General features: G+C 35.7%; 2 protein-coding genes across 2 annotated transcripts; both read left to right on the forward strand.

Moving 5' to 3' along the window:
- Positions 1–357: 357 nt before the first annotated feature.
- Positions 358–4240, forward strand: LOC139871051 (GDSL esterase/lipase At5g45910-like). Its single transcript, XM_071858801.1, has 5 exons — positions 358–637; positions 741–968; positions 1212–1360; positions 2978–3251; positions 3876–4240. The coding sequence occupies exons 1-5, from the start codon at positions 397–399 to the stop codon at positions 4082–4084; spliced, it is 1101 nt and encodes a 366-aa protein (XP_071714902.1). The 5' UTR covers positions 358–396; the 3' UTR covers positions 4085–4240.
- A 1494-nt stretch (positions 4241–5734) lies between these two features.
- LOC139871058 (GDSL esterase/lipase At5g45910-like) lies at positions 5735–7709 on the forward strand. Its single transcript, XM_071858805.1, has 5 exons — positions 5735–6069; positions 6169–6396; positions 6600–6748; positions 6815–7088; positions 7423–7709. Exons 1-5 carry the CDS (start codon positions 5832–5834, stop codon positions 7629–7631), a joined length of 1098 nt encoding a protein of 365 aa, XP_071714906.1. The 5' UTR covers positions 5735–5831; the 3' UTR covers positions 7632–7709.
- Positions 7710–25263: the final 17554 nt, after the last annotated feature.

Raw genomic sequence — 25263 nt, forward strand, 5'->3', positions numbered from 1 at the left:
AATCATTGCCTTATTTTTCATGGATTTATCAAATTTGCTGTCTAATATATCAATAACCCTTATGGAACACTGATAATACATGCTTTATATTACACTTTTGTTATGTTTATCCTTAATGAATATGATTCAAAATATTATTCCATGAATGTTAACTCAATTGACATTAAGGAAAACTCTCTAATAAATCTAACCAAAATTATATAATACTTTTAAAAGGGTCACCTCCACATATTCTGATTCATGTAATTGACCGTTATTGTGTGTCAAGTACAAACAAATGAATTAATAGCTTCACTAATTAAATCTAGAGTAGTTTCCAAAGGACATTACATAACATTAACATTTGCATATACAAAAAGAAACATTTCATTTCAATAATTCATTTGTGAAATAATAATGAACATGGTGAAACCTCTACTATTTCTTTCCTCCTGTGTCTTTACAATTGTTTCTGCTTCAATTTCATTAAAATACGACAAAATCTTTAGCTTTGGTGACTCCATTGCTGATACAGGAAACTTCCTCCATTCCGGAGCACTTACAAATCCAGTCATTGGAAGCCTTCCTTACGGCGAAACTTTTTTTCATCATGCAACGGGTCGTTGCTCCAATGGCCGCCTAATTATTGATTTCATCGGTATATATTAATAGAATTAAGCTCCTATGTTACTCTTATCTATCATTTTACTTGTGTGCATACTCTATAATTGTGTTTTTTATGTGACTATAACTAAATGTAGCTGAAGAATATGGCGTACCATACCTACCACCGTATCTTGAGATCATTGAAAGCTTAAAGTCGAAAGGCGATCATGGAGTTAATTTCGCTGTTGCTGGAGCTACTGCACTTGATCCAAAGTTCTTCTACGATAAAGGCATGGGAAGGACTCTTTGGACCAATAATTCATTAAGCACTCAGTTGGGTTGGTTCAAGAAGATGAAACAAACAGTCTGCACAACCAAACATGGTATGTAACCACCATTAATGTATATATTTAATTATCATACTGGGACAGAAGTAGAGACTGTTTAGTGGGTCAAATCTTAAATATTAGTATATAGTACAATACAATCTTTCTTTTTATTTATTTATTTATTTATTTTATTTTTTTTAATATGGTGGGAAATATATAATCAGTTTGTATTAGTTGGACCCTCAAAGGTTGTCCTGCAAATAAACTATGAGAGGACTTGAATTTTGGTGATTGCAGAGTGCGATCGCTATTTCAAGAAATCACTATTTATTGTGGGGGAGATTGGTGGTAATGACTACAATTACGCATTTTTTGTTGGCACTACCATTAACGATTTAAAAAGAATGGTACCATTCGTTGTAGGAACTATCGTCACTGCCACCGGTGTAAGTATATTCGCGTATATGACATTTTATTTACAAATAAACTCAGTTCAATACAAAAAGTTTCATTTATTGTCACTTACATTATTTTTAACGCTTTAAAACCTGAACAATTTGACATATTTTTGACAACTCACAAAGTTTTTGACACCTAAAAACGTCAAAATGAAAACCCAACGACACTTTAAAGTGTCAAATACTTAATATCACTATATTTTATGTTTGGCATATTTCATCCCTAAAAGCATTTTAAAGTCTCAATTTTTCACTTTTTGTCCGTTTCATCCCTATATTTTATGTTTGGCATTTTTCATCCATAAAAGCATTTTAAAGTCTCAATTTCATCCCTCACTTAACGAAGATTAACTGAGTCCGTTAAAACTATTCACAGGGACTATCCACATAAAATACAATTTTATATCCGTAAATATCTATTAAATACAAATTTAGATCTGGTACAGAACTGAGTTGTGAAGAGAACAAAGAAAAAAAAAATATTGAACTAATATCTGCTTCCTAATTCTAATTGTTTTCACCACTAATTGACGATTTCTTAGTTGATTAGATGTCGTTTTTGATTTGGTATTAGAAATGGATTGTTCAATATTGGAACCTGCAAAAGAGTTTAGTTTGGAGAGAGAAAAAGTTGCGGGTTCTTGATGTTGTTCTTGTCCAAACAATCAAAGAGAAGAAGAATATGTAAAAAAAACATCGTTACTGATGAGAACTCACAATATACATACAATAGCAAGTTTTGGAAGCTTAATTTATATAGAGTCAGAATTACATTATCTAGAAGCATACAATTGCAAATTTGACCTTTTTATTACTGATTCATGTGACTAGGGAACCTAAAATGCATAATTGCAGGTAGAATTAAGTAATTATTGTAATCAATTGTCGGTATTGAACAAAAACAATACCATCTGAACCGGCAGCCATAACGAAAACAGAAAGGTTTATCTTTTGAAATTGAGAAATTGATTTTGTAGGATTGAACCGTTGTTAAAGATTATTTGTATGTATTTGCCAGACATAGACGAAGAAGAAATTGTTTTTTGTAATTTAAGACATAGACAGATGAAGAGAAATTGATTTTTGTAATTTAATTATTTAAAGTTTACGTGGATAGTCCCCGTGAATATTTTTAACCGACTCAGTTAACTTTTGTTACGGTGAGGGATGAAATTGGGACTTTAAAATTATTTTAAGGATGAAAAATGTAGAAAATAAAACACAGGGATGAAACGGGCAAAAAGTAAAAAACACAGGGACGAAACGAACAATTTTGTCCCCAAATTTTGACATCATATTTTTATACACTTCAAATTTTTGACACGATATTTTTTCTCGCATCCATTACATGTCACATATTTAGGGGCCAAATTAATGTTCATTTAAAAAGTTCACAAATTACGAAGTTTGTTGTAGTTGTTACATACATTTTTTGGGCATCTATGTATGTTTGAGATAGTAGAATTATGAAAACGCAGAGACAATTACATTAGAAGTGTGGGCAAATGGTCCACATGTTACGTTTTCATGAAATAACCATCGTTGAAACAAATATGTTTGACAGATTTTGAAATTATTGTACTTGAATGAATAAATGTTTAACAGATGTTGATCGAAGAAGGTGCGAAGGAGTTGGTGGTGCCAGGGAATTTCCCAGTCGGATGCTGGGCCGCTTTCTTAAGCTCGTTTGGATCTCAAGACAAATCAGCCTACGATGCAAACGGTTGTTTAAAATCACACAATGATTTTTCAAAATATCACAACACTCAGCTTAAGCTAGCTTTGGAGAAACTAAGGCAAAAGTACCCACAAGCTCGAATCATTTATGCTGACTACTATGGCGCGGCTAAAGAATTATTCCACATCCCACACCATCTCGGTAATACACACGTGGCATATATGCATTTAATCTCATCTTTAAATGTTCAACTGTATGTAGATCATACATATGTGTGACTAGTTGAACATTAACAACAATGGGACCTTTACAGCTCATTGTGTATACAATGTTAGGTGAATGGTCATTGTTAGTGTAACTTTAATTTATCTAGTTCTCTTAAAAGACATTATGTATATATATTTACATTGTACATTTACCTCTCAAAATATGTTTTAATTCACTTGGAAACTATTTTTTTAAAAGCATAACTTTAAAAAATATATAGAACCAAGTTATAAAGAACCAAATTAAGTAAAATGTTTAAGTTAATAATTAGGGAGATAATTTTAACGCACAACACAAAATACTTTATTAATTAATGTACATGATAACACCATATGCATGATTATTATTACACATTATTTGCACAAATCGCGTTCCTCATAATAATTATGTTATTTAGTTATTGCACGCATTGAAGATGATCTAAGGGTATCGATCTATGATGTCACTTGTATTCATTATTTATGTAGATTTGAGGTGCTATTCATCATAGTATAAACATTATTAATATTGATTACACTAGATTTGAACAAGATTATATTGTTTTATTATGATGTATAGGACTCAAGAATGGAGCTTTAAGTGCTTGTTGTGGTGGGGGAGGACCATACAATTTCAATAATACGGCACGATGTGGTCACGTAGGGTCCAAACCGTGCAAGGATCCATCTACTTATGCAAATTGGGATGGGATGCACCTAACCGAGACAGCCTATAGGCACATAGCCACTGGGGTTCTCAAGGGAAGTTTCACTTCCCAACCAATCTAGTCTTAGAGTTGGATCTAGCTTCTAAGTTGCAATAAATATTTAGACTACTTGTGAATGCAAACTAAGTTGATTTTCCAACACAGAAGTTAGAATTGATCATTATGCAAAATCTTTAAACTAATATGTGTTGATTTGATTTGGAGGACTGGCCCATTACATTACATCTAATCTTATGATAAACCATTTAATCATTTGATAGACTCACACATAGCAATTTTGATGAATTTTGTTAGTTATACATGCATGAAGTTAAAAGTCTATAGTTACGTGTCTATTATTTTTGCAATTGGAATTTAGAGCTTGTACTACTTTACAAGTAAAACAAAGAAAGTGTTTCCTGTTCCGGCTACCGGGCATAGGTAAGTGTTTCTACTTAGATATACGCGGCTTAACCGAGTTATGTCTTGATTCTTTTTGGCGATTTCCTTGACCACCTCAAGATGTGTTGATAATACCAATGTAACAATAACTCAATGGTATCTGGTACCTTTGAAGCTGGGACTCACCATGTGAAAATCAAGACAAAGACGCCAACCACTATATCTTTGTGAGGATTATATTACTTTATAAGGTTGTGCGATATTTACTTCACCATAGACCAGAGTTTTGTTTTTTGTTTTTGGCACCATTTGCAGAAGCCTGTGCATTTGTGTATACTGCATTTTGAGTCTGAAATATGTTTTCTTTAGAACGGCAAGTTCACGCACCCTACATAATTTTACACGAATAATGTTCTAAACAGAACTCGAACTCATGACCTCAAGGTTAGAGGCGGTCCTCAATACCGATAGGCCAAAGGTCGTCGAGTCTGAACTATGTAATACTTACTGGAACTTTTCTCTTTCACGGCAAAAACACAGAAATTAATCAGCCAACATTAAAGGCGTTTGAATATGAGAAATCAAAAAGTGGATTAACCGGAGTTTTGTAAATGGGCCCAATCCTAAATGTTTTTTAGCTTTGTTACATATCCTGGGCCGGTTGCGAGTGGCCCACATAAACGCTAATTAGCTTTACTGGCCCAAACTCAATGTCAACGCATAACTACTAGTCCATTAAGTTATGCAGGGATATTAATGTCTGAAATTAATCAAATATTAACATCAACAAAATTTTTCTTAATTTTACTTGAAGGGGTATTTATTTCGGCCTCAAGGTTGATGGTTGATATAGCTGTCAAAGTAGGTTAGGAAACATTGTTTTGGGGGGAAACAGAGACATATGCTGATATGCATGCTTTTGTCTTCAATATTTAAATTTAAATATGGTTCAAAATTATATCCGTTGAATGTTAAAGCAATTTATCATCCAACAACTATTTAGCTATATTAAAGGGTACATACTAAAGACAATGTTTCCTTAAGATGATTATTATGAAATTAAGCTATATTGACATACACGTTTCCTTAAAATTACGTAAAAAAAACACTGATTTAAGTTGGAATTTTGGATTATAAGTGTCAAAACGGGTGGGAGGTCAAGTTTGGGTAACCGGGTCAAAACGGGTTCAGGTCAAAATGGGTTCGGGACAAAATAGCACTATTAAGCTATATTGACATTATTGTGGATCAAGTATAGTTAGATTGGTAGGTTAACTTAATAAATTTCAGTTTAACTCTCAGGTAGTTGCCAAGGAGGATTACAATAACTATTTCCATATGTTATCATCATTATTTCTATTATATTTACTTGTAGCTTTCAAAATACAATAAAAAACATTTCATTTCAGTAATTATTTTGTAAAAAAATGAACATGGTGCATATACTATTTCATTTCTTAAGTGTCCATACAATATTTTCCGCTTCAGTTCCATTAAAATATGACAAAATCTATAGCTTTGGTGACTCCATTGCTGATACCGGAAACTTCCTGCATTCAGGAGCACATGCAAATGCAGTAATTCGAAACCTTCCATACGGCGAAACTTTTTTTCATAACGCAACGGGTCGTTGCTCCAACGGGCGCCTAATTATAGATTTCATCGGTATATACAATGTTTACTTATTAGTTCAATTCCCTGCTCTATATATCATGTTTATTATATAATTGTATGAATAATATAATTTTTTTTTTCTTTACTTAGTTGAGGAATATGGTGTACCATATCTACCACCATATCTTGAGGTTAACGAAAGCTTAAACTCGAAAGGTGATCATGGAGTTAATTTTGCTGTTGCTGGAGCTACTGCACTTGATCCAAAGTTTTTCTATTATCTAGGAATGGGACAGACTCTGTGGACAAATTATTCATTAAGCACTCAGTTGGGCTGGTTCAACAGTCTTAAACAAACCATCTGCACTACTAAACAAGGTATATATTTGACTAACTTACTAAGATTAACACATTAGTTCAGTCAGGGAAAGAGTTAGTCCGTGTTAACGGTCACTCTAAGACAAAAAAAAAATTATTCTTCAATAAAATATAATTTCGGTACAATCATATACGGTGTAACCTTTTATTTATTTATGAATATACATATGCCACTGCTGTTTTTTAATTTTAAATTACTGCAGAGTGTGATGACTATTTCAGGAAATCTTTATTTGTAGTGGGAGAGATCGGTAGTAACGACTATGATCATGCAATTTTTGCTGGCGCAACAATTGAGGATCTAAAACGAATGGTACCTTACGTTGTGGGATCAATCGTCACTGGCACCAGTGTAAGTATTTAATTTAAAACATCACATTAAAAATATGATGAAACCATAAAATTAAATGTTTGACAGATGTTGATCGAACAAGGAGCAAAGGAGTTGTTGGTGCCAGGGAATTTTCCAGTCGGATGCTTGTCAACTTACCTAACCTTGTTTCAAACCCAAAATAGAACAGCCTACGATGTAAACGGATGTTTGAAGTCACACAATGCTTTCGCAAGATATCATAACGCGCAACTTAAGCTAGCTTTGGAGAAAGTAAGCCAAAAGTACCCACAAGCTCGAATCATTTACGCAGACTACTATAGCGCTGCAAAGGACTTATTCCACATACCGCTTCATCTTGGTAAGTACGCTTTTACATAATTAGCATTTTATAAAATGTTTATATGCTCCACCACAATGAGACTTTAGTTTACAGCTCATTGTTTACATAGACATGCTTCTAGTTGCACTTGGGATTTTCTTTTTTACATATCTGTATAGGGAAAATGGATTTGTTTTCTTACCTTACTGTATAGAGATAAAGGATTCCATTTTATTTTTACTTTTCACAATAGATATTAAATATTACCAGTGAAAAGAGATTGTTAAATTGAATACTAATTGAAGGAATTCAGTAATATTGTTTAGCCGCTATTCATTACATTACAGTAATATACTGTTGGTTACACTTGTAGGACTCATGAATGGAGCTTTAAGTGCATGTTGTGGTGGAGGTGGACCGTACAATTTCAATTTTACGGCAAGATGTGGTTACGAAGGGTCTGAAGCGTGCAACGATCCATCTAGTTATGCAAACTGGGATGGAATGCACCTAACTGAGACGGCCTATAGACACATAGCCACCGGATTGCTCAAGGGAACGTTTACTTCCCCGCCGATCTAGTCTTCAATTTGATTCATATACGTTGTTATAATTAGTTAGAGTTGTTACTTGTGAGTGCAAAGTGAGTTATTTTTTTCTAACAAGGAATTTCAACTTGAATCTTGTAATCATGCGCATATCCGTGTATGCGAATTTCACGAAGATGATTGTGCTCATATGCAGTAAATAAGGTAAATTACTATAAATAAGGTAAATTACTAAATTAGTGCACAAGATTGTCATTTATTGCATACCAGTTGACCAAATCTATAGGCACACGTGGTATCCATGTGCATGCGTGATGCGTGGGCATCCTCCGAAGTCGGTTGATAAATCATATCCAAGTCTGGACATGATACTTTCCATATTTGAAGTCGATATTATTGGAGGTTTGTTATGTAAGGGATTAAGTTAGTTTGGATGGTTATAGAATTAGGTTTTTCCTGTAAACATAAACTCCGGGCCTCCATAAACCACACAACACCTTACGTAGCTATTACTATATCGGATTCATTACATATGATCGAATGTTTATGTAGCTTTCATCTTAAGGGTTTCTAGGTCAGCCTTTTACGATGACAACGTATGAGCCATTGATCGATGAAGGTTATCAATGGTGGACTAGACATCTAACAACCCCATCGATATCATCATATCGATCCGGGTTATTCACGGTAACCATAATGGAGTGTTAGATCCTAAGATACTTAAACCCACATTATTCACAATCAAAAGTATATCTTCCCTCGAATAATATAAACTTGATCATTAAGCAATAAACTTTAGGTCAACCCTAAACTTTTATATTTCGAACGACGAAATCAAGAAAGCTCGGACTGAAAAAAAACACTAAATAAATAAAAAACAAAAATACCACAACAAATTTTTTCTCCCTAAAGTGTTGTACGAAGCAAAACTGAAATTCGCCAACATGGTTGCGCGTTGCTTGATTGCGTCCTTCTTTTCTGTAACATTTGTTTTTTTAATACGCCGTGGCTTGTTTTTCCTAAGGAGTGAACATGACTTGAGCAGACGACTTTTGTCGACGATAACAATCTTCTTCAAAGCTGCAAAAAGAGTTTTTTTTAGGTTATATATATATATATATATATATATATATATATATATATATATATATATATATATATATATATATATATATATATATATATATAGACACACACACACACACACATACATACATAGATACATACATACATACGTACGTACGTACATACATACATATGTACGTACGTACGTACATACATACATAGGATGGTTTCATTCCCGGCGGTGTCGCTGATTTTTTACATGCGGGTCCTTTTTGCGACGGCTCGATATATAGTTTTTTTAACTACAAAGTATGTATACACACGGACGGCCTCTCCCGAATGCCTGGGCATATTTTGCGTTTTCAGCTTGAGTCAATAATATCAACAAGTCATCTTGATTATTTTTCTTGCTTCCACTCGAAGAACTAGTAGCACGCCCCGATACAAGGTTCGACGTCATTAAATCTCAAAACTTAGGAATAGGAGACGACGCGCGATATGCAGCTCGGGGTCTCCACACCAGTTGGGCTCCCTACGTCAATGCCTTTCCCAGCTACATATTCGTATGCGCTTATAGGGGTCATAGTAAACCTTGCGATAACTATTGAATCTGAAGTGGAATATATGAATATAGACCGCACATGCGTGAGCGGAGTGAGTTCCACATCATAGTAAGGTGGTGGCGATTCATGTTGTTCTTCATGCAATGTTGAAGGAACAGTGGCTGACGACGACGTCGTCGTCTCTTTGACGTTGCTAGTCCCTGTTTTCGGTGCTTTGTTCTTAGCAGGAGTTTTATCCGTATTCTACTTTGGCCCTGTCAATCCAGTTTGCTTGGAACGGGGTGGTTGATTTTTTCCAGAATTATGACTTCCTGCCATCGTACTTTCGATCGTTACCCTGTTACAAAACACAAAAAAAAAAAAAACTGAAGGTTTGTAAGTTCAACAAGTATAACTGACAAACCTTCATGCAATTCTATTATGGTCCTACTGATGGCACCATTTGATCAAACGTGTATCCAATGTATGGTTTGGATATACGTTGATTGCAAAGTGTGAGTGTTTAAGTACTTGGTGGCTTTAACTCCTTGGCCTGATTTACCGTGAATAACCCTAATAGAGACGATGATCTGCAGAAGGGTGGTTAAAACGAGTCAACCATTGTTGGTTTAAGCATAAAAAGGCCATAATATGGCTTTGAAAGGTTTATGTTCATGGAACATACATGTTACCGTAAGTTTTCTTTTCAGAGTAATCGTAGGTCAAGTATCCAAAACGTGATGTCGAATGAATGAGGTTATGTTGACATTAGTTTATGTATTTATGTAATGGCGTACGGTTTTATTATTGTAATATCTTGTATTTGCCTTTTTTTACCATGATAACTTTTGTAAGACATGTAACTAGGGAGGTTGTCATATATAAACAACCTCCCCACCATTTTGTGAACTAGTTATCTATTTTACACTTTCACATTTATCTTGTTCTCTCTCTCAAGTGTTCATACTAACTAATACCTCTAACCCACATAATCACCAAGAAACCTATCGGTATAGGCTCGATAGGGACTAACGATTGGTATCAGAGCAAGAGTTGTTATCTTGCTTGTAGATCCAATGATTGAAGCCTCTTGATTCGTGTTTTGAAGTGTTGTGTGTTCTTCGGTTTAGGTATCACGATAACTCGACTTGTTTATCAATTTTCTGCTTGTTTTGACAATTACATCGAACCTACATGCTTGAAATCTGTTAATTTTTGCTTAATCAAATATGAATCTAAGTCATAATATTTCAGTTTGTTAAGTGTGTGAAAAGGTTTATGTGTAAAAGCTTGAAACTCTCTCTAATCTGTTGACTTTTTGATGTGTTGTAGAGGTAATTAACATGCTATAACTTCTTAAAACGATGTATATGTTAATAATGGCTGTGTTACATGATGATATCTGTTAAAACTAGTTTATAATTCATATTCATGTACTCAAGAACATGTCTCTGCTGCCATGCTTAGTTCCTTAACTTTTTGGTGCTTAAAACATGGTTTAATCGACTCATGCTTGTCCAAACTTGCTCTATATGTGTTAAGCATGTTTGAAAGTGTTAAATCTACTTAATTCATAAAAAGCTTGCCATCAAATCATGTTTAACTCAGTCTTAAAATAAAAAAACTTGGGTTTTCTTGTCACATACAGCTTGCTCGAAAACCCTCCATCTGGTTTCAAATTTGCTAGAAAACCACTTAGGTTTCACTGATAACAGTGAAACCCTAAGTGGTCTGCTCGAAAACCATCATTTAGTGACTCAATACTTTGACTTGTTGACTGAGATTTGGCTCCAAAAGTTTAAAATGTGGACAATACCCACCGAATTCCTTTTTACCCGGTTGCTCTTGGTTGAAAAGGACATGTCCTTGACATAATCCCTTGATCTATGTCATAAAGGTGAAAGGACTTGTCTTTTTATGCATAAGTCTTGTACTTGTGTGTAAGAAATCGCGTGCTAAGTTGTTTTCAATCGAAGAAGTCAAACCCTTAAACGCTTGATCTAAAATGTGACAATTAATTCTCAGTTAAAAAACTCGAAAACTTTGTAAAAACATGAACAATGCTCGAAAACAGTTTGAAATTTGAGACATTTGCTCGAAAATAGTGTGAAATCTTGGACATTTGCTCGAAAACAATGTCTTATTTTTATAAAGTGTTTGAAAGACTGGTCTTTGCACTGCACGAAAACCTTACACGATAACCTAAGGTTGCTCGAAAACTTGAACAGTGCTCGAGAACCTGCTCAAAATCTTGAATTTTGTCCTTTAGTGCTCGAAAACTTTACTGTCCAGAGAACTTGGTTTTGCTCGAAATCCACCTTGTTTTGAAGGCTTGTTTTAGAAACCCTAGTTGGTCTGCTCGAAATCTAAGTTGGTCTGCTAGATCTAGGTTTGCGCTCGAATACTTTGCTTGCTCGAAAATCTAGATGTCTGCTCGAATACTTTGTTTGCTCGAATATCTTGTCTGCTCGAAATCTAAGCTTTTGATCGAAGACCTGTTCTGCTCGAAAACATCCTCTGTTCACAACTCAATAGTTTTTCTGTTCGAAAACCAGTTTCTGCTCGAAAACTTAGTTGAGTGAAATTTAGCTTTGCTCGAAAACCACCTTCCTTCCTAAAAGTGGTTTTAAACCAAAACCCTAATTTCACTCATTGAAAACCTTACTGTTCAAATTTTAACTTGTCAATCTTATTTAAACCCCTACTCTCTTGCAGCACTCTGTTTCCATTCTTAGTTAAGATGGCAACTGCAAACCGTGACGCTTTGGTCGTGGGCTCGGATACCCATCCTCCCATGATGTTCGAGGGACTGTTCGACGAATGGAAAGGAAGATTTGGTAACTTCATTGATGGAAGGGAGAACAAACCAAGAATCTTTCGAACTCCTATCTTAATGGCCCAAAAGTATTTCCTCACCCTGAAACTAGTCCCCTAAAACCCTATGAACTCCAGGGTGAAGATGTCAAGAGATCTCAAGTCGACGTTGACTCAAGGACATTCATCATGCAAGCTCTTCCCCATGACATGTACAAATCTGTCAGCTCCCTAAAATCTGGAAAAGAACTTCAGGATGAAATCACTCGTCAACAGGAAGGATATAGCCAATCCGACCAAACAAAACTTGACAATGCTCTCGCTCTATATGACGATTATTACCAGAAACCTGATGAACTGCTGAAAGACTGCTACAAATGCTTCCGTGAAGTAATCAATGTGCTGAAGAAAGTGGGAGTGAATAAAGAAAACCAGGAGCTGAACATGAAATTCCTGAAAAAGCTGAATGCAACCTGGGCACCATATGGAAACAATTTTCGTGCTATTAAGAACACCAAGAAATTCAACATTCATGAAGTTGTTGGTAAACTAATGAACCACCAACCTGATGTTCAAACTGTCTATGATACCAAAACCAACCCTACTGGAACTAATGACCCAATGGCTCTTATGTGAACAAAAGCTCTAGCAAAGTTGTTTCCAGCCTCTCTAAACCATTCAAAGCAAAGCAGACCATGTCATCCGATGAAGACACATACTCTGATGTTGATGAAGAACATCGAGATCTTGTCAAAGGTTCCGCAATGTTTAGCAAGCAGCTAAACTCAGGAGATCATCTGGCAGTTTTAGCAAAAACAACAATAACAGAACTTCATCCAGCACCTCATACTACAAAAGTCCTGAAACCTCAACAACCCAGTACCAAGTCCCTGACATTAAGGACTCCGATAATGTGTGTTTCAACTGTGGTAAAATAGGTCACTTTGCACGAGAATGTAGACTACCCAAACGAAAAGATGCCGAGTACTACAAAAAGAAGATGTTAATAGCTCAAGATGCTGAAAAGGGAAAGGTTCTCAAAGCCTCCGATGATGTTTGGTTAAATGGTCAGACAGTGAATAGGAGCAAGAACGTGCCAATGTTGTCAATCTAACCAACATGTCCCATGCCCCTGTTCACAATTCTTTCGATGTTGAGGAAGATGTACAACTTTACACTGATGTAACTCATGACTATTATAACTTTACACATAACAATTCTGAATTTATATATGATGTACTGCATGCTCTTTCTGAAACACCTAGTGCTCAACACACTGACCCACCTATCCAACTAAATGTGCCCCTTAGAACTGAACCTGTCCCCAGTAATGAAGATAGAGCGTTTCATGAACTGCCTGATATATATATTGACAACTTTGCTAAAATGAGTAATGACCTTAGATCCTTTGCTAGTCAAATTAGTGGACCACAAACTGAGAACCATAGGTTAAAAGCTGAATTAAAAATCAAAGTGTCAAACAATGCATACCTGAACCTTCACAAGGATCTAGCTGAAAAAGTAGCACAACTAAAAGAGCTAGAGACTAGTGTGAAACCTCTACGCATAGAAAGAACAGACTTTAAGGTAAGGAATGAAGTTCTAAGTGATAAAAATTGATAGTGCAGAGAAAGAAATTAAAAAACTCACTGACTCTAAGAAAACTCTTCTAGAAACCCTAGAGCAATAGATAAGAAAACCTTTGTGTGACCTTGCTAAGAAAACCTCTGAATGTTCCAAACTACCTGCAAATAACCTAGAGCTTCGAACTCATCTAAGTTAATTTGAGGAAAAACTGTAAAAAACCGAACAAGCTAAGGTAGTATTAGCTGGTCACATCTCTAATCAAACTCTGTTCATGAACCGACCAAAGGATTCCTTATGTGAGAACAAAGGTTTAGGATTTGAAAATCCTCTTACTCTGACCAAGATGGCTAAAGCTGAACCCTGCATGTATGACAGTAGATATATAAAGATAGGCCTACCCGCACGACTCATATTTGCATCAAACAGTGAGATTGAGGAGGCATTGGCTAAAAGATCAACCAAAATGAAATGACAAATTGCTCTAATCTATGATAAAATCAATGCTCTTTATTTGAGAAAGAAAAATTCATTTTCACATGAGAGTATACTCGATATGTTTAATGAGAGTGAAAGTTAAGAAGGTCAAAAGCGTATTGTCTATTTACCAACTTTGGTTTTGGAAAAATACATAATCTGTTTAGAAAAGGAACTTGATGAAAACAAGATGAAATATTTTGACAATGAACTTAAATTTCAAGTGATCATTAAAGCCTTGCAACACCAAATCTCACTCACTGAGTCCACCAATGATAGACTTGTATGCGACATGCATAAACTTGAAAAGCAGATTGCGAGTCAAGCGAGTACTTTCTGTGAAATGATCTCAAAGACCACAGTCTCACGGGATCCACAAACAAGTCCTTTGAATGATTTCTTCACTGAAGGATCATCCAACGCCATCATTGACACTCTAAGGGAAGAAATAGTTAACTTAAAACTTAAACTAAAAGGCTCTAGAAAACATGTTGAACTTATTGAAAAGGACAACATTGATTTACATGTAAAAGTTCTAATGAAATGAGACATTGAAAATGCTGAAAAAGTTTTTGGTCCATTGGTACCACTTGATTCTAAACAAAATTCTTTACTCCAAAAGGACATTGAACCAATGAAAGAAAAATTTATACCATGGGTACCAACTTACTCTCAACGAGTTCTTCCCCTACACCACCAAGGTCTTCCTTACACTACCATAGTGAACTCAAGGAAACCTGTCATCCCAGCTGGACCATTCTAAAGAACCCTAATGCTGGCTCCCGAATAGAAATGATTGTTACCAAAATGGGTGCCTATCGTAAACCACCACATTCCACAACCTTACTAAGAAAGCCATGTAACCCCGTACAAAGAATTATCCAAGAACGAGGTGGACAGACCTGCTTACTCAACAAGAAGTGTTCAAAAGCACCCCGTACCGTCTAATTAAGACAAGAGGGGTGGTTCGAAGAACACTTTTATCAAAAGAACTACCAACCACTCTACCTCTTGTCAGAGCAAAAGTGGTAGGTCGCTGAAATAAAACCCCAAAACCATCAGAAACCTGCAACATAGGAATTTTAACTACAAGGAGAACCTTGCCTCCAACAATGTTGCCCGAAGGGTATCTGGGGGTTTAACAAAGACTCAAAATCGAAATCATTGCAAACGAGCATAAAATGCTAGACAATCATTACTTCACAACATGAATCATTTTCAATCTAGGTCTAAATTTGGTGTTTTAAATTCTACACGACCTAAACCAAAACAAAGCATTTTGAAAGAGTGGAAACCCACGACTAAAACATTCCAAGCATCGTCAAGTCTTGCTCCTCATTCAGGGTCATTAAACTGTGTTAGATGTACTAGACGTCTGTATTTTGGTCACCAAAACCATGATTAGTGTGTTGTAATGAATGTTCAGACTTTGTTGAAAGATCCATCTGATGGACGTGATGTTTTAAGTTCTCTGAAACTATCTGTAAATAAGGAACCAGAGATAACTGGGGTATCTAAAACCTGTGCTTAACTCTGTTTTGCAGGTTATCCCAGCATGTGTTTGGTATTTGGATTCTGGTTGCTCCAGACACACGGCTGGTGATAAGTCCATGTTGACAAACTATGTCGACAAGTTCTTAGGTACTGTTCACTTTGGAAATGATGAAATCGCAACAATCACAGGATATGGAGATTATGTACTAAACGGTGTAACCATCAAGCACGTGTCCTATGTGAGAGGTCTTGGGTGTTATCTTTTTAGCGTGAGTCAATTCTGTGACAATGATCTCCGTGTGATCTTTGAAAGATCCATATGTTGTGTACAAACCATGGAGGGTGACGATCTTCTTGTAGGATAAGATGAATCCACTCTCTATACTCTGGCTATGAAAAACATGTCATCAAATTCACAACCTCTTTGTCTGGTTTCAAAAGCCTCTTTCGAAACCCCTTAGCTATGACATCACCGGATGCCACATCTTCATACTCAAAACCTCAACAGATTAGTTTCTAATAATCTTGTTGACGGTGTTCCTATCATTTCATTCGATTCCACTCATGTTTGCCCTGCCTGCGCCTTGGGAAAGCTTCATAAATCCTCCAACAAATCAAAAACCGAACATAACACCACCAGTTCATTGCAAATGTTGCACATGGATCTCAGTGGACCAATGCGTGTCTCCAGTCTCGGCGGTCGAAAGTACATCTTGGTGATAGTTAATGATTACTCACGTTAGACTTGGGTCAGATTCATGAAAAGTAAATCTGAAACTCCCAAAGTAATCATTGATTTCATGAAAAGAACCCAACTGTGCACCAATAAGATTGTACGCATTCTCAGAACGGATAACGGCACTGAATTTTAGAATTGCATACTCAATTCATATCTTGATTATGCTCGTATCACTCATCAAACCTCCACAGCCTGGACACTACAACAGAACGGCGTTGTTGAAAGAAGAAATTGTACTCTCGTTAAAGCAGCAAAGACAATGCTGGTTTACTCCAAACTACCTCCATCCCTTTGGGCTGAGGCTGTCAACACTGCGTGCTTCACTTAAAATCACTCAATCATTAATTGCCAATATGATAAAACTCCCTACGAACTTCTCTTTGATCGCCGACCCAATGTGTCACAACCCGAACTTATCCGACCAAGTTATTTAATCTAACTTTCATGAATTAAAATTTTCAACTTGACTAGTAGTTTTGATAAATTAAATCTTGGTTTTGTTTTTGAGATTTGTAAGACTCTAAGGTTATAATTAAGTACTATTTAATCAAGAGTTGTTTTGAACATTTGCATAATGTCTTGAAACCCTAGCTTATCACCATAAACCTTAGATTTGAAATCTATACTTATATATATAATAAATTAATGAGTAAACTTATTAATAAAGTAGTTAGATTAAAGACTTGTGACTAAGATACTTAGACATTAAATCATAAGTTAAGACTTTCTCTACACTTAATCATTTTCACAACTAGTCTTGATCACTTTGTATTTAGCCATTTCTTTCATTTAACCAACCTTGATCTATCTTGATTAGAACCTAATCTTAGCTTAATTCCTAAACCTTAGACATACAAATTAACACCTTAGATTATACTTTAGATAAACTACACAAGTACATGCATATTTATGAACCAAAAATTGACAAGAACACTTCCATCATCATCATCCAAATCGTCTAACATCATCATCATCCATAACATCAACATAAATGTAAAAATACTTCCTCCTTAAGCTAAAGAACATGCAAAACATCATCACGAGGTTCATTAATGTCAAGGTGGTGAGTCACTTCCTCCCTTGCTCTCCTTTTTCCTAGTCCCACCCACACTCTCTATATAAGCCTTCCTCTTGATCACTTCTAGCCACTTAATCACTCACACACACATACACTTCAACATGCAGATCTAAAACTCTCTCTTTATTATCTTCTTGAAGCCCTAAGATCAAATATATTCAAGTTATAACAAACTACTTCAATTCTATTCATCATGTCTAGTCATCTTCAAGAACATTCATGGTGTAATTGCTTGATCTAGAGTGTTAAATCACTCAATGATGACTATATAGCTAACCATGATTTTGATTGTAGATCAGTAAACTTAAGATCTCTACATGTCCTATGTCTTAAAATGAAGCTAAACTAAGAATTAAAGTGGTTAACTACATAAAACTATTTTATCTTTCAGCTGTCCAAAATTATACTTGAAGTTCATGACCTAAACTCCAACTTATGATTGATCTCAGGAACTCATAAATTAGTATGATGTTCATATATATGGTTGTGACTTCCAATAAAGTTTTCATGATTTACCTCAAAGAAAAATTCATTTTTCATTTTTATTTGGTGAGACAAGTTCAAATTTAAAGCAATCTGACCAAGTGTCCAAGATTCATGTATAAATAAAAATATAAGATAGATCTTGAAATAAAGGCTTTTAATTTGAAAAATAGACATAATAAGGAAATCATGGATAGTTAAAACACAAAAAACCAATAAGGAATCATTGAGATATAGTCTCATCAAATTGACATAAGATTTTGTTGAAGTCGGAATTTGGTTAATGAAGGTTAATGAAGACCTGGAGGTTATTCCTTTTGAGAATAAGTACTTTTATATGTCCTAAGACCTCTGTAAAAATCTTGAGTCAAAAAAAATGTAATTTTGCTATTTTTAAACTTGCCTAGGAACTTATAGTGTAAATCTGAACTGTTTTTTGCACACTTATAAAAGAGTGAACTTTTGTCCAACTTCTATTTTGAGTATAGATACTCAAAGAGCTTTCCAGAGATGGTAATCTCACCTTAAATGGATGTTTAGATTAATAGAAACACCTAAACTAATATTATAGTATAACTAGTTAAAACAGTCAACACTTAAAACTATGAACTATATAACATTTTGAACTGAGAATCGAAATGGACATGTAAGATCACTTGAGAACTGATCTTATACCTAAACTAAATACTATATTAAATAGTATAACCTATGAACTTATAATATTATTTAGATTCTGAGCCTGGATCACCGACAATTGTCTAACTCGCACTTCCGAGTCTCGCACCGCATTGCATCACTAGTGAGTTCGTAGCCCATTTTTACATGTTTTATAACTATTTTTGGGGTGAGAATATGATGAAACATGACTAGGAACTTTGAAATCAACAGATTTAACTCACACAAAGGCGGAATAGTGAATCAAACCCTCTAATGAATATGAAAAAGCCTTTTGAGATTAATTTAGTCAAACCACAACAATAATTGTGTGATTAGATTAACACATAGAGCTATTATTCACCTTTTGCAAGGATTTGGGCTTGAAGAACAGAGAGATAATCGGACAGGTTACCAGATCTGAGTGATTGTGTGTAATGAGAGGCTTAACCTAATATGAAGAACATAAACATAATATGTACCCCTGCTGATGAGTCAACCGCATGAGTCATGTATCACTCGTACGAGTGGACAGACTCAACCGTACGGGTGATCACTCACTCGTGTAAGTGTAAACAAATTAGGTTTGTGACTCAGCTCAGCACACTCGTGCGTATGAGCTTGTCAGCCGTACGAGTGAGGCTTCACTCGTACATCTGACTGAGTGTAATATAATCAAACATACATATCTTGTTCCCGCAGTACCTGTATACGCATATAAACATAGATAGGATAACAATGAGCGATCATGGTAACCCACAAACTTAAGTACTAATCACAAACGTGCAGTAGATGTCTAGGGACTTCTGCAAAATGCACTAACAACTCCCCCTAGGACCTAGAACATCTGTTACAATAAAGTAAACGTTCATGAAATACATATAAGTTCAAAAGTAACATCAGTTTAACATCATTACATATCTAGAATCTCTCTCTCACATAAAAACAACATAAACAAAATACAAACATGCAACACAGTATCAGACATGTTTTAGTTGGCATGAGCTTGGTTCGAGCTTTGAGCATTACTTTCTCTGTTGTGATAGGCATGGTAGACATCGATCACACGCTGAAATCTCATAGCTTCCTCTTTCTTATCTTCTCTGAAAGTAATGTGATGGCGGTGAAGCATCTCCACATCAAATCTCGACAAGTTCCTCAGCCACATAGGATCCAAAATCCTAACATTTTTGAACTGAATGCTTCTATCATCCTTCTCAACTGCAGTAAGAATCACTGCTTCTTCTAACAACTCATCATAGAACTACCATCTGAAGTTTTTGCAGATATCCTTGGGTAAGGGCATCAAGGGAGACTGTTTCATGTACTTTGCTGGGCCGAACTTGACAACACGCACCGGTACACCCTTTGAATTTTTCTTTCTTGGATACTTGGAGAACCTGGCAGCAGTTGATTTGAAGATATCCCAGGTACCTGTCTTATATTCTTGTCTTAGCTTTCTCTGAAACCACTTTGACAGATCAATATCTTCAGAGTTCAACATCTTCAGCTTAGCAAGTTACATTATCTCGAAGTAAGGTAGAGTTTTGAAGTGACTAGGTTTAGCCATATAATCTACTCCTCCTTCCCTCTTGATAGCAAAATAATCGATCTCCTTGAAGTAACCCCATCTTAAAATCTTACCCTTGGCATACTTCTTGGTTCTCTTTCTTTTCTCATAGAAACTAACAAACTTCGGCTCGAGTTCTGGCTTACTGATCTGGTCAGGGTTCACAATGTTCTGTTTCCATCAACTTTGATGAATCTCGTCTTCTTCAACGTTCCTACTCACCTTAACCCTATCATATTCAAACCATTTCTTAATCTCATCTCATCCCTCGGCCTTAGCTTGTTCGGCTCAGATTTTCTTCTTCTTCTTTTTAATTTCATTCTTTTCTCTCTCAACGAGTAGTTTCTGATGTCAGATTCTCTTGTTTCTTTCTAACAAACTATCAACTTCTTTCACTTTTCGATTGTATACCTTCCTCGCCTTTTCAAGATCAACTAAATTCTTTGTTTTCTCCTCACAACTCAACTTAAAGAAATCACTTAGGGTATTGAGTGATGGATTTGAGTGTGGCCTGAGCGAAGGTATCACAATCTCAACTTCTTATTCTTCTTCCTTCTCCGATTTTATTTCAAGTTGGACTCAACAATCACATCTTCTTTCACACTTCCTTCACCAACAGAATCTTGACTCTTTTCATCTTCAAACAAGTTCTTAAAATCACTTAAATCGATATTTTGAATTGATTCGGGAGGTACTTCATCAACTGGCTCTTATTGTGAAGCCTTATCATCAGCTTCAACTGCATCTGCATCCTCTGTATCATAATCACTGTCGTATGCCAGACAACAAGCTGTTCCATTGGAAAATCACCTGGCGGAATGTCCCCCTTTTCTGCATCATTAAAAACATATGAATAATTCATATAATATTCAGTAGTAAACACCTCATCATATTCATTGAAACTTCGAATAGGTATCACTAACGGATATTCAAAAGAGGGTCCTTCATTTCCAGCACCAGCATTTTCATCATCTTTTTCATCGTCTCCACCCAAATTAGAGGAATAAGTTTCTCCTCCATCCGTTATCAATTTAGTTTTCCCAGACATGAGTTGTTTGATCTTATCATTCGTTGCCTTCAGTTTGACTTCATTCTCACTCTTAAATTCAACAATTTGTTTCTTCAACTTCTCCGTCTTCTCCTTTTCACGATTAACACGCTTCCACAATTTCTTATTGTCCTCCTCCAACAATTCAATCTTAACAGCACTCGCCTTCTTCTCCTCAACAGCTTGATTTGAAAGATTAGTTATCTTGGTAATCAATGATAACAAGAGGTTTTGCTGGGTCTTGAACTCAGATGGAGTAACTTGAGGTGATGTAACAGCAGCTCTAGAATCCTTCATGAATCCGGAAGGTTGGCGTTGAGTTTGTTGCCTTGAACCTCCGTGTGATGATCTTTGAGGTGAGTCATTATGATGTTTGGTTCTTCTTTCTTTCTTCTTGGGTTGTCCAGATGACATCTGTTCCTTTCCCTTTCTTTTCCTTCGAACCAAATTCGTATCTTCCTCAGTAGCTTCATCATCATCATCGTTATTACCTTGGTTACCTTCTTGTGTTTCACCAGCAGCTCTTTGATTATCACCTTCTCCCTCTTCATCATCAGTTACCTCATAACTTGAATCATAATCATCATTCCTCCAAGCATTTCCTGATGGACACCTATAGTCCTCCTTAATAAGATGACAAATAAGCACTCTATTGAAATTAGGTTTTAGATCCTCATTTCGAGTCTGCTCCATTCTTTGGAAAGTCACAACGTTCATTGGACGTAGTGGAATCACATCAGATTCAATTTTGGGTACACTTGGTGCAGCATCATTAATAATCAACTGAAGAAACCGGGCATAGATGAGATACTTCTGTGTAGTGTTGAAGTAATTGGCTCTGAGGTAATGAAAGACATCATATTTGGTTCCACTTCCCCCGCTCTGTGCTATGAGTTTTCTGAACTCATGAAAAACAAATTAGAAATGAGCATGCTTGAAGAACTTCATTTCTTTCTAGGATTGGAGGTTAAACAACTTCCAACTGCAATTTTCATCGAGCAATCTAAGTACATCTCAGATATGTTCAAAAAGTTAAACTTTCCTGAGATGAAAATAAACCCTACCCCAATGTCAATTAACATCTCCTTGCATGCTGATCTGGACGGACAACCGTATGACCAAACGCTCTTCTGAAGTTTGATTAGTTCGTTAATGTATCTTGCTGCCAGTAAACCCGACATCATGTTTGCTATCTGCCTGTGTGCCCAATTTCAAGCTAACCCTAGATAGGGCACTGCTCACCTTGGACTCTGGTATCCCTTCAGGACTGTATTCAACCTCACGGCATTCACAGATGCTGATCATGGAGGTGACGAAGTCAACCAGAAAAGCACCTTCGGAGGAATTCAATTCCTAGGTTGCAAATTAGTTAGTTGGTCATCTCGTAAACAAAACTGCATATCACTCTCTACAGCTGAATCTGAATATATTACAGCTGCGCGTTGTTGTTCACAAGTCTTGTGGATGCAAACCCAACTTCTTGACTATGGATTCAAATTTTACAAAATCCCGATCTACTGTGACTCTCAGAGTGCCATTGCTATCACCAGTAATCTGGATCAACACTCTCGACCCAAACATGGTCTAGAGGTCAACTGGCTGACCTACTTACCCCACTAAAAATCCACTAGTTGACCTACTTACCAAGGCCTTAGATGAACCCACGTTCAAATACCTGGTTGGTGAAACTGGCATGGCTGATTTCTCTGCCATTTAGAAACACGGCAAGTGCCTAGGGGGAGTGATGCACTTGCTTAGGGGGAGCTTTGTATTTTTCAAAATCTGATGCATCACATTTTGAGGGGGAGATGAGAAAGATGGCTCTCACATAAATTATAGTGTGAGACCCGGTGTTATAATACGATATTTAAAATCTAAAATGTCTTTTGCACAAATAACAATGTAAAACCCGTATTTTCACACATAACTCTCCTAAAAACTGCAATTATCAAAGGGGAGTTAAGATTCAAATGTCAGCAATGACGGAGGATGTGTCCTAGTGACTGCCTCAGGAGGGTGTGTCTAAATGACTGCCTCAAACCAAACAGTCAAATGACAAATGATGTGTCATAGTGACTGCCTCAGGAGGATGTATCTAGATGACGGCCTCAAATGTGGAATAACCCAAAAACATAGAGCAAATTAAGTGTTTGGAGTCTCGAACTGCCGAAGGGGTTTCGAAAAACTATGAATAGGAACCCTGCGTATCGGCCAAAAATCCTCTATCAACACCTTATTTTAGAAGGTGGGACCTCAACATTAAACATGGTCAAGAGGTTATACTTATCTTGATGAGGAAGATCTGTCTTGTCCAACAGAGAGGCAATATGACAATGCTTAGGCTTACATTGGTAGATTTATCAGACCTTCGGAAGGATGATCACCCTAACGATTAGTCAGCATTTAAGCCTGATAACACACACTCCTTAAATAGTACAAGAACTGAAAGATATTTGTCACCTCATGACATATCAATGACTTCAGGATGCAATGCAACATCTTCCTACATTACATTGATTTCTACCGAGACCAATGTGGTGTTAGGTACAGTTGAAAGACTTGGTATAACCAAGAGATTCAACTTGGTATAACCAAGAGCGGCATAATCGCACAAAAAATGTAAGACATGAGAAAATTAAATTTTGAAAAATAATTGAAGTTTAAATTTTAACTTAGTTATTTCACATAATTTCTTAAAATTCTTAAGGTTTTCGAGCTGTCCCAAAACCCCTTAAAATCCAAATCTGCTCTAAAACATTCAACCTTTTCGAGCATGCCCAAAATCCAAACATCTGCTTGAGAAAAACAATATTTTTGAGCAAGAATAAAATGGGTGGTTCTAGAGCAGTGTGACTGAAAACATTTGTTTCGGTCAAAAGGGAGTGATAAAAGGTCCAAAATTTACCTTTACTCACTTCACTTTCAAATTCAAAATTTCAAATTCAACCTTTCTGCTCTTAAGAGAACCCTCATCGCTACTGTTCATCATCCTCAACCTCGATCATTTATTTGGTATTGTTTCTTAAAATTATTACTTATTTTTGCTCGATTGTTTGTTTGTGCAATAACTATAACACGTAAACTAACAATCTAATATCAAAACTTTAAAAGGAACCTTTGTATGCTTGATCTCTGTTTTTGCACTCATGAAACTTCGAACCCTAGAAACTGCAAATCCAATTAATAGTGATTAAATCTACAAAATTGTTGCATTAATCGACTTAGGGTATCCGCTAGATGATGATTAGAACAATAAAATTTTCTTTAATCATCCATTATTTGCTAAATTGATTCAATGATAAAAGGGGGATAAAAATTAGGGTTCCCGATTAATCTTGCATGAAACTAGGCTTTGAACTTGCTTTTTTTAATTAATATGTAGTGACCCGAACTTTTCCATGATTATCCCATGATTATATATTAAATGAAATTGATATTTACATGATTAAATGGTTCCAACATGTTAATCAATCAAACTTGTTAAGACTTGATTATTTGAAATGAGTTTCATGTAGATAATTGACCACCCAAGTTGACCGGCGATTCACGAACGTTAAAACCTGTAAAAACTATATGATGATATATATATGGATATGTATACAGCTAACATGATATTATGAAAAGTAAGTATCTCACAAGGTATATTAACAATGAGTTATATACATAAAATGATACTATTGAATTATGAAACTCGAAACGATATATATAACGATTATCGTTATAGCAACGCCTTACTAAATACATATGTATCATATTAAGATATATTCATTGTTGGTGATTTGTGTCACCAATATGATTTAAGTGTAATGGGATTAATTTGTTAACCAAAATAACCTTGATAAATATCGAACAAGTTTGGGAAAGTGTGGAGTGCACACTTGTTTAAACTTATCGTAATTATGACGAGGGTTCGGGGGCAGCTGTAACGACCCGTCCTAATCTATAAGAATGAATACAATAATATATGATTACATCACGAGGTAATTGACCTCTATATGATACATTTTACAAATATTGCATTCGTTTTTAAAAGACAGACTTTATTTACAATGAAAGTTGACGGCATGCATACCATTTCATAATACATTCAACTATAATTGACCTAATAATAATAATCT

The sequence above is a fragment of the Rutidosis leptorrhynchoides genome, chromosome 1 (assembly GCF_046630445.1).
Source record: "Rutidosis leptorrhynchoides isolate AG116_Rl617_1_P2 chromosome 1, CSIRO_AGI_Rlap_v1, whole genome shotgun sequence".
Taxonomy (NCBI): Eukaryota; Viridiplantae; Streptophyta; class Magnoliopsida; order Asterales; family Asteraceae; genus Rutidosis; species Rutidosis leptorrhynchoides.